Source organism: Pyrus communis, chromosome 1 (genome assembly GCF_963583255.1).
Source record: "Pyrus communis chromosome 1, drPyrComm1.1, whole genome shotgun sequence".
NCBI lineage: Eukaryota > Viridiplantae > Streptophyta > Magnoliopsida > Rosales > Rosaceae > Pyrus > Pyrus communis.
In genome coordinates, this window is record NC_084803.1 from 11,184,049 (window position 1) to 11,194,950 (window position 10,902).

The following is a 10,902-nucleotide window of genomic DNA, read 5'->3' on the forward strand; positions in this document are numbered from 1 at the left end:
AAATTATCAATACGTGACAAAAATTCGAACTCAGAACATCTTCAAACAATAAAAAATTAAGAGCATTCGAACTTGGAACATCTTCAAATCCTAAGAAACAAAGAGCTTGTTGGTAATTAAGATTGGTAAACAAGAACACAACATGCAAATTATCAGGTGAGAGAATCACACAAACAACGCTAAGCTTAATTAGTAATTAACTTCAGAATATGCATAATTTCGGAAAACCTAGTGACACTCCAAAAGTGAACACAAAAACTTCCCCAGGAACTAAAAACCAATTAAGAAAAATTAGAACATAATTAAGAATTCTAAGTGGATATTATTGTAGCTCGCCAGACACACCAAAAGTATTTAATTATAATTTTTAACAAGATTACATTACAAATCACACCTTCATCCCCACAATTCTCTAATAAGATCAGAAAATTAAAAAAGAAAAACTGGGCATGCAGTTTTTTGTTCCAATTAAACCAAAAACAGCTAACAAATTTTAAGTACAAATTTGAATAATTAATTACTTCTACGACCTTCGCTTGTTCGATCTCGGCCGACGCGCCGACGCCGGCTTCGGTTTTCCAAAGGCGCCGCAGATCCCGCAGCCGGAGACTTTCGGGGAAGGCGGGTCCATCGCTTGCGGCGAAACCTTGACCGTCCGATACCCCTTTCCTCCGTTGGATCGGCTCCGCTCCATGGTAGGTCCTGCCGCGCCGCCGCCGCCGCCCTCAGCCTGCTGAGCTGCCTCCGCCTGCTTCTCCGCCTCCACTTGGTTCAGCGCCTGCTGTAGAAACTTGTCGTCCCAAATCAAGCCCGACGAGCCCTGCCTCCTAAACGTGCTCTCAGACCTCTGAAGCCCCTCAGCCATCGGATTGATCTCTGAAATTTTATGATAAATCTCTGAATCTACGATCTGGGTTTTGTTTCTGGAGTCTGGAGGGTTCGATTTATGTGGATTTGAAGGATGGGATTTGGAATTTGGGATTGAAAATTTGCAAGTCCAAGTTGCTATAATGGTATGAGTTTGTTTATTTATACGGTGTTGGACTTTTCTCGCTGCTATGGGGATGAGAGAGAGAGAGAGAGAGAGAGAGAGAGTGACAAATGAATGTTAGGAGGAAAGAGATTAGGAGGTGAAATCTAATCGCTAATTTGCGATTAATTCTTATTTTAGTGTTCATTTCTTCTCCCTAAATATTTTTGATAGTTTTGGTTTATCAGAAAATGTGAATAAGGATGAATGCAACAAATTTGAGCTAGGCAATTATATAGGCATCGAATCTAATTTGTATTAAATTCCAAGTCTTATTAGGAATTGGAAGATCTTATAAGGAAAGAATTAATGAAATCATAGTCAACTAGGAAAAACCAATAAATCTCTTGAGAGAAAGAAATATAAACTCACCCAATATCCTAATCTTTCTAAAAAGAATAAAGTTGAAAAGATTTTTTCAGAGCTCCTTTACTTTTAAATGACATGTTAAAATGTCTGAACTAGTATTAGCTGTTAAAAAAATGCAGTAACAATGTTTTTCAACTGAAAATTTTAATATGATATAACATGACATGAATTGACAGTCCTTACTCTTGTTGCCAAAATTGACAACAACTTAAAAAAAAAAAAAAAGATTAATTATTAAATGCATTTTATTAGTGATATTATTGTTTTTTGTTTTAAAATATTTATTGTAATAGTTTAATGTAATAAAATAATATTTTATTTAGACATAACGAATGCATAAAGAACCTTTAAAAGATATCAAGGTGTCACATAGATAATCAAATTTGAATTTTATATTTAAAATTAATATCTCCTTTAAATATACTATTCCGTCATTTTAATTATTGAATGAGCAAAATCATGTAAAAGTAAAATGTACTTAACAACTTGGAGCTACAATTTAAGAAGAAGGAAAATCAATTATAGCAAAAATTATAGATACAAAATTAATCGATATTATTCATTCTAACTTAAATAATTAATTTCTCACTCTCTCTCTCTTTTTCTAAATAGAAGACAAAAAAACGTTCCTAAACGAAGTTGAGATCGTCAAAGCTAGCAAGAAAATCTTCCAATGGCATGGCGACTTCTGTGTTCACAATGCTCCAATTCCACACCGGTTGTTGGACATTTGTTGCTCCCCCATTCTGCATACAAGTTCGGGACATCAACCGAAAGGAAATTAAATCATTTGGTAACATTTTTTTCCATATTTTCCGATGTCGGCCAACTTCCGTGTTAGCTCTGGTCTAAATATATAATTCTTTTATTTTTGGTCTGAAAAGTATATAAATTGGATCAACGGTCAATCACTGCTGTGTACAAGCCGTGTGGACCTTCAGATGAATGCGGGTCGGGTCCCAAAACAATCCAACATGGGTCACCACTTGGTCAATATTGTTGTTCGAACTCGTAATTTCCTAAACCACTGTGTTTGACTCAGCCAAAAGGAATTCTAATATCTACAACGAGACATCGGGCAACAATAAACGCCCGTGACCGCTTGAGCTACGTAAGTATGTACTGTACAAATTGAAGCGAAAATAGAAACCAAATATCAACGAGAAACGACAATGACTAAGATGAGAGGATATGTGGCTGTGTTCAAAAATCATAACAAAAGCAAATGAAGTTGCCAAAAAAAGATGCCAAGGCCTTGCAACCAACTCTGTCAAGCTTCCGAATCAGTTACTATCATATTCGAGAGTAAATGCAGACTCTAAAACGGGTCTTTGAACAAGGCCTGTAAGCTTCTGCACCACCAGCCATGCAAGCTTCATCTAGTAACATGAAGGAAAATGTGTTTCTATGATTCTATTTCTATCTAGCAACGGTAAACAACACACAACTTTTTGTCGTCATCACCTGAAAATCGCTCTTCATCAAGTACTTCAGTTGCTACCAGCAGCACTTCCTTCCCTCTAGTCAGGTATCTTCCCTTTCTCTTTTAGAATTTCGTTCAAGGGTTTTGGACCCTGGAAATCCACTGTAGTTCTTCTCGCACGTTTTGGTATCCCAATGCTACCCCCATTTTCTTCTGCTTTCCTCTTCTCTTCTCTGATCTGGGCAAGGCTCTTGGGTCCTGTAAAGCTAGTTGGCTGCCCCGCACATCTCTTCTCCCTTGGAAATGGTTTCTTCGAGATTTCGGACCAAGGAAACTGCTGCTTAGCCGGCCTTCTCTCCTTGTGATGCTTCCTGGATCTATATTCCTGTGCATGCCTAAGCGAACCACGTTGAATTCCACCATTGGAGAAAGCTCCATTCCCCCTAAGTGATTCATAAGTGTTATTTCCCATTACTGATGCCAATCTTCTATGCAACCGCCTACCTAGTCCATGTCTTTGAGGCCTGCCAAACAATCCAAGTGATTCGTGCCTTCTTGATAAGCCATTAATTGAACGACCATCAGTCACTCTTCGCCTTCTCAGGCGGTCTCGGAGATCCAAAAAATCCTCGTCACCATCGAACAGTTCCCTTGGCATATGTTTCCTCTTGCTGGAGAACATCAAATCCGACATTCTCTCCTTCGTGTAGACAGGATTTGGTCCATGATTACCAAAAATAATCCTGGTATCCAGACAATCATTGTACATATCTCTGTCATGTAGAAGTTTAGCATCAGGATATTTGGGAACATACTCGTCTGGATTTTCAAAATCATGGCCCAAGAAGCGGCTATTCAGCTCCCTGTGCTCCCCGTGAAGTGTTGGAAAGTACTCCTGATCATCGTCACAACCCAAATTGTCTGATTTTCCATCAACAAGAACATCAAATCCTGGTGAGGATTCCCAGCGTTCCTCTAGCACAAGGTCATCATCTTCATCCTCAGAACTCTGATCTGTCCATGAATGAGATTTGGTACGAATAGAGCTATCTTCTGGAGGCGAGTCTGACCTAATTTCACCAGCCTCTTCACCTCCAGACATAGAAATCTGAGTGTAGACACTTTTCTGTGTAACATCTCTTTGTACCCGCTGCTCAAAATAACTAAGATTCTCTTTGTGCTGGAATCTTGTACCAACTGTTGCCTTCGAGGCAGTTTCAGAAGGGTTGAGATGTGTGATTCTTGGCGCTGACATTGTGTCATTTCCTACAGATGCCTTGGTTTCTGAATTAAGTGCAAGTGCTTCGTTTCCTGCAGGTGCCTTGCTTTCTGAGATGCGTGCAAGTGCTCCATTCCCTGCAGCTGCCTCGTTTTCTGAAGTAAGTGCAAGTGCTTCATTACATGCAGAGGCTGTCTTTGAAGATTTCCCATTTGATGCGTTACCATCAGTATCATGCAAGAAAGAACATTTATCACCTTTGTTGCAGAAGCCATTGGAGTAAAAGTAACAAGGAACACTGGTCTTGTTTGAAGTTACAGAAGGCGGGGAAGACTCTGATGGTGTTCCGCCATGCCCATCCAACGGCTATCAAAACAGAAAAGTGTCAATTGGCATTGTCAAATGACCAGGGGATGGCAAAGATCATTAAAACAGTCATGAATCGATAAACGTTACATAAAACCATCTGAAAAGAAAAAGGTGGGTGTAAGCAAATCCTCAAGATATGATAGGGTATCAAATTTAGAATACAAATTAAATGTCAATTACTAGCACTAACTTAAATGTGCGTAAGTCGTCAACACATCAAGAGTTTCTGTCGCCCTAATGACATGTGATATGGAACTTAAAAAGGACAAACAATCAATGAAAAGATAACACACATGGAACCAGAAACATATATAAATTATTAAGAATATCGTTTTGACGAAAACATGTATTTTATTGTGAAACTGTAAGATCATCTTAAACATATCATGTTCTAGGTCCCAACCTACACATAACCTAGAAAGGAGAATCTGTAAACCGAGGATAAAGAAATCAAGCACAGCACAATGATGTCGAGCACAGCACAATGATGCAGTTGAAAAAAAGAGAACAAGAGCGTACAGGGTGTCGAAAAGCACAGGTCGGATTGAGACAATTCCCAGCCAACCAGTACCAGCATTCCTTCGGGTTGAGCCTCGCAATCTTGCTGTGTCGAAACTCGCAATCAATTCCCTGAAAAAGAACACCACCACCAATGTCACTACTCAAACAAATATCACACTAAAATGTAGTAAAATTCAAAATAAATTCACTGCATACAGAACCCAGTTAAGAATGAACACTCGAAATCGATACATCAAACAATTGTAACCCTAGATCCTGCTCTTCTTTCAGAAACACTAAAACCCAAAAATCCTTCAAATGTAGGGCAAATCGTAACAATTGGAAACAAAGAAAGAACCCCAACTCGCAGCACTGGACAAAATCAAACACAAAAGTAAAATCAAATTCAAATAAAAAAGCGAAACGGGTTATTGTTTTTGTCGACGAACCTTCTTGCATGTGAGAGGAGAAGCCAAGAAATAGACGCAATCGGTGTTTCTCTTCACCAACTCTTCCTCCATTTTTCGAAGCGGAAATCAGAAGAAAATGGTGAGAGGAAAAAAAAAACTTGAAGAGAAATGTCAGAGTCGGAGGGTGCTAACAAATGTGCATGGCCGATACTGCGGCGATGGCGGATGAGAGTGAGGGAACGAAGAGAGTGAGGGAGGTTTGTGCTGTGCTTTCTGTGTGTCGTTCGGGTTTTGCTGTTTGTGGCGTTTCGGATCCTTTGGCGCGGCGACTCCTCGTTTCGGTTTATATAGGCCCTGCTCTTTTACTCGCTCTTTTTTAATAATTTTTTCAGGTAACCGTACACATATTAGATTTTCCTTTATAGTAAAAAATTAAGAGTGTCACGGTTTGCCGGTGGGGCAACCGTCCAGTCCGACGGTCAACTTCCTTACGCCTAATGAGTTTAATGACTTGTTTACTTGCAAGGTATATAAGTAATGTAATTTTCAACACATGGTTGCCCATGCAGAATCAAACGATATGTAAGTTTCGTTTTACAATCTGTGATTCAATACTCGAACATAATAGATCGCGTTGCATCAAGTTTGATACTCGTTTTCAAAATGGGAAATCATTTCCGCACACTTTCTTTTTCTCCCTGCACACCTTATTTATTTCTGGCATTCCGTAAATGAATTCAATGAGAATCAATTTTGAAAATCAACGGCCAACTCAAATGGGCAATGCAAAAAATTTCATAACACTATATCCTATTCAGTATTCTTCCCAAATTTATTGAATAAAAGATTTCGAATTTGAGTTCGAGTTAGGTATGCTTCCTAAGAACGCATTTTATTGTACAAAACTTGAATCAAAGCCTAGTGATTGCTTCTTCAAAGCTAAATCGTCGTCGATGAATCAAAATTTGTAAACCATTTCTTCAGTGTATCCAAGTTCTTTTAGTATGCCAGTGAGCTGCAACAAAACAGACAGAAACTTATGAGCAAACACAGAAGAAAAATAAGAGAAATGGTATTGGTTTTACACCAAAATTAAAAACCAGGACAGCGCATTTTTTTACCTCTCCTTGAGACCAGTCTTTAGCCTTGTCACCAGATATATGTTTCATCATCCCAGGAGGACCACACACCTGCACAAGCAAATGAAGGTCGATCGATGAGTTAATTGAAGTAAAAGTGACATCGACTAGTACATGGCGCCTCTCCAGTATGTGGTCCTCTGATATCAACAAGTACACTTACCAGGACGAGAGTATCTTCACCAGGAGCAGGTAAGCCTTTAACTGCAATGTCCTTTGATATGTAACCTTTTCCCCCTTTCCAACTCTTTGTTGGATTATCTACCGTGTAAAATACCTGCATTTTTATTTTCAGAAAATAAAGCCTCATTTCATGAGATAAATACCCGAATTTGGAGTGATGCAGAGATAGTATCTTCCAATGAGACAAATTGTACCTTTAGATTTGGGTGGCTAGCTGCAAGTATGTCAAGTTTCTGTTTAAGCAGTATGTCATCTGGGGAGACGTTTGCATAAAGAAGTGACACCTAGGCATCATAAACCGTCAATTTTACACATATATATTTAAGGACAGTGTCATACAGTGATTAATCACATGGAATTGACTTTGTTGAATATCACAAATATATTTACACTGTTAGTATCATGTATATAGGTACACATATATTGATGAAACTGCAGTTATGATCTTGTGATGTGACTGAAGACTAATGATATAGGCTATTGCTTACCTGAGTCGTGTCATCAGGATTTTTCAGTATGGCCTCAATAACCTGAAGCATTGGAGTAATACCCGAACCACCAGCAATCTGTAATACGGAATGAAATCGCACTTCAGACAAAGTGACTACACAGATTTATCATACACCGATGGTCTTAACTTTTGTAACTATTCACGTGATTAAACAGACAATGCAAAAAAGAACTGAACACCGCTACTGTAAATGCTAAAGTTAAAACAATGCAAATGCATGGAACCCACGAGAAATTTGTATAAAAGGTGGAGCAAATTTGTAAGTCTTAAACATAGAATTCTATACAAGTCGCTCATACCATGCCTATATGTTTCTTCATGTTGGGAGTATATCTAAGTTTTTCAATAGGCCTGCAAGGAACAGATACACCTGATTAGAAGATGATTTAGAGCATATCCACTACTATTACTTGTGAATGTGGACAAATTACCCCTTCACTTCAACTACATCGCCTGGTTTTAAGCTTGCAAAATGTTGACTCATTTTTCCTTCTGGATACACCTGCGTAGAGTTTCAACAAAATGAAAGAAGCTTGAATTACATGATTTACATCTAAGGATCCATAAATCCTCAAAAACTTAACCAAAGCAGGAGAATAGGTGTATATAATTGACAGCATACCTTAATTAACAAGTCAAAGTATCCCTTGGAATCTGGATCTGAAATAGGAGTATACCTGAGCATAAAGGTAAGCCAAAATAAAATCAATCACTCGTACAAATGGATGCAAGTAGAGAAATATTGAATTCAAGGACTTATATTCAAGTCCCGAAATCGGGAGAAAATAAGATCAGCATTTGACATGCGGACAGAAAGAGACTTACGGGCGTATGACATATTTTGGTTTCCCTTCAGCATCTTGTCCTAATGGAGCCCTAGAGTACATGATCACAGGGACAAAAAAGTCAATCAATGTAGTGACAGACTCCTATCAGTAGGGAATCTCAAGACAAAGCAGAGTAGCTATAAACAGAATACCTCGTAATGAGACATGAAGCAACATCTAAACCCAACTTAGCAGTTGGATCAAATGTAAACCTGCCAATTTTGGAGAAAACTAAGAAAAATCAGTCACATTGATGTTTAAACATTCTACGAGAACATAAATCAGGACACCTTACAAACTTTTGTTTATAGTGCTTCTGATCAATATAGAATTTCTTTCAAATAATAGTTCCAAGGCTTCTGGAGAGAGCCTAGAGGACAATACCTGAATAATTGCGTATTGTGGCTAACCCTTGCAGTATCTTGCAACTTAAATTCAATCCACTTGTCTGGATTAAGTGCTGAAAACACAGTAAACACATCTATTGAGCATGTTTCCATAAATTAAGCTTCAAACCATAAGTATTAGATACTTAAAAACAAAACTATGTTCATGATGTAAACAAAAGCCTTTCATTTAACTATTAGTCTTATCGAAAATTCCAACCAACTTTCTTTTCGTAATGGTCATGTTCTCCGAGTGTTGCATGGGATGTGGAGTGAGAGAGACTCACCAACTTTTGGGCCAGCTTGTTCTTTGACTTCGTCTAGATAAGCCTGTGAAAAATACGAGTGTTAGTTTTTAATAAAGAAAAATGACTTCGAGACCTAAACTCTTAATGACAAATGAGTTGCTAGTATGGGCAGATCATCTCATATAACCTATACCAAAATGAGCAGGAAAACAACGAACAACCTTTCATCTCATTAGTAAGCTCAAATCCCAAAATGTTACGAAAATTGTAGTTATCAAATGTATCACATGCAGTTTCACTTAGAAAGGAACATACATGCCTAAAATGAAACACCATCAACTCCGATATTCACATCCCATAACCTTTAGCCTTAAAAAACCACATGATCAAATTTCAACGATAAGAAAGAAAGATAATCCAACGATAAGGTATACGATCACAGGGATAGATTATCCTGGGGTTTTTTACGTTTACAAAGCTATAAGATGCAGGCATGTACTTTGTCTCAAAACACGAACCACCTTAAGCTTGAACAATCCCCTTGCTTTTCTTTCGTGAAAGTAGGAAAGACAAGAGAAAGCTGAATACCAACCCATTGGCCAACAAATATATAACTAATAAACCAACATAAAAAATCCAAATTAGATATACAGAAGCACACAGACAACCACAAACCCAGCCCTCTAATTTATAAATTATGAATAAATAAGTCAAATGTTGAAAACATGAATAAAATCATCACAAATAAACCCATTTCTTCAAATGCTTAATACCATCAAAAGAAATGAAATATTCGAGAAACCCAATTGGGAGCACCACTAAAATAACATCAGTATCACCGTAATTCAGAAAAATAATTACTGAGATAAACCACATTGCTTCACAGATAAATGCACGATCTGATCAAAACCCAGATGAAATGAGCAGGAGAAATTACCAAATCCGGCGAGGAATAGTAGCAGAGGTAGGAGATTCCGCCGGAGACGGCTGCGACAGCTCCGAAGGGAATACGAAAGCTGGACTTCGATTGGCCTCGGAACGAGCTGCTGAAGGCGATCGGGGCCGCCTTGGAGAGCCTCTGGAAGAAGGTAGCCATTTTTCAGCGAGGAAGAGAAGAAAATAGCTGCTTTCTTTCTACTCTGGCTCCTCTTTCGTCGGTAAATTCTACGTCTATGGCGTGGAAGTCAGTGGTTGGCGGGGCGGAACATCCCAACGGCCCAAGTTATGGATCGGATACTTATCACTGGGTGGGCCGTGAATTCAAATATGGGCCTGGTCTATTGAAGTGGAATCCAAATGGCTCATTAGTCGAACCTTAAGGCCAGACGTACTAAACCCATGTGGTTTATGGGTCCATGAGATGATATGAAAATATAGTACAAGAACATAGTATGAATAGCATTACTGCACTTGAAATACCACATTTGTTGGGTCCTCAGGGCCACTTGAGTTGTGTAGTAAAGTAAACGCTTTGATCTGTTGAAGAATATCGGTGTAGAGTAGTAGTGAATCATTTGACCGACTCTGAAATTTTGACGCTAAGCAGTTTGACGGATCTTCTCATGTGTTATTTGATGTTCATACAGTTCGCTGTGCAGTTCGCTGTGCTTCCTTCACGTCGATGAGTGTGTGGCCCGGGAGCTCAGGGAAGCAAAGTTGAAGCCACTGGAAAAAGGACGTGTAAGGATTGGAGTGCTTGCTGCAGATGCAACTTATGGCTGGTTTTCACCAAGAAAAGTTACAAAGTCAATTTCGTTAATTTATTGTTACTTTCTTGTTTACATATTTATCAAAAATATGTGAAAGCCTGGAAGATACCAATTCCGATTTTCTTCGAAAACTTCTCTTGCGTTTTAAGTCACCGGCGAAAACGTTTTTCTAGTCCCATGGCAATGAACGGGGGTTTGAGGTTGTGGTACCCTGACACACAAAACATGGAGCATGTGTTGATTCCGGCAATTGAAAGAGATAAAAATACGGGACATGGAGGGGGCACGAAACCCCGTCAAGAATTGCAGTCCAGGTCCTGCTGGTGAGGGCGGTGAACGCCGCGATCATTGTTTCAGAGGAGTTGCAGGGCGGTCTGCCTCCGGACAATCTTCTTCTTAAGAAATGTATCGATCCCATGGTTCGCTTTGGCTAGGTCAACGATAAAATGGGCAACGGTCACCGGCAACGGTGGATAAGAGATCGGAGCAAACATGGCTAAATAAAATGTACATAATCTGGGTGGCTTTGTGCCATATTTCTCTTCTTTTCTGAAGATATTAGCAATCTTTAAATCAAC

General features: G+C 38.9%; 3 protein-coding genes across 3 annotated transcripts; all 3 read right to left on the bottom strand.

The window, feature by feature from the left end:
- Positions 1-332: 332 nt before the first annotated feature.
- LOC137747139 (uncharacterized protein At1g15400-like) lies at positions 333-1,134 on the bottom strand. Its single transcript, XM_068487170.1, has one exon. It carries the CDS (start codon positions 863-865, stop codon positions 524-526), a length of 342 nt encoding a protein of 113 aa, XP_068343271.1. The 5' UTR covers positions 866-1,134; the 3' UTR covers positions 333-523.
- A 1,312-nt stretch (positions 1,135-2,446) lies between these two features.
- LOC137716796 (zinc finger CCCH domain-containing protein 32-like) lies at positions 2,447-5,619 on the bottom strand. Its single transcript, XM_068456175.1, has 3 exons — positions 5,361-5,619; positions 4,930-5,040; positions 2,447-4,407 (listed from the first exon to the last, which is right to left on the bottom strand). Exons 1-3 carry the CDS (start codon positions 5,430-5,432, stop codon positions 2,920-2,922), a joined length of 1,671 nt encoding a protein of 556 aa, XP_068312276.1. The 5' UTR covers positions 5,433-5,619; the 3' UTR covers positions 2,447-2,919.
- A 510-nt stretch (positions 5,620-6,129) lies between these two features.
- On the bottom strand, positions 6,130-9,776 carry LOC137735005 (NADH-cytochrome b5 reductase-like protein). The gene is made up of 13 exons (XM_068474361.1): positions 9,553-9,776; positions 8,655-8,697; positions 8,366-8,441; positions 8,134-8,193; positions 7,980-8,030; positions 7,777-7,831; positions 7,586-7,656; positions 7,454-7,505; positions 7,132-7,209; positions 6,838-6,927; positions 6,624-6,737; positions 6,443-6,511; positions 6,130-6,336 (listed from the first exon to the last, which is right to left on the bottom strand). Exons 1-13 carry the CDS (start codon positions 9,709-9,711, stop codon positions 6,280-6,282), a joined length of 975 nt encoding a protein of 324 aa, XP_068330462.1. The 5' UTR covers positions 9,712-9,776; the 3' UTR covers positions 6,130-6,279.
- Positions 9,777-10,902: the final 1,126 nt, after the last annotated feature.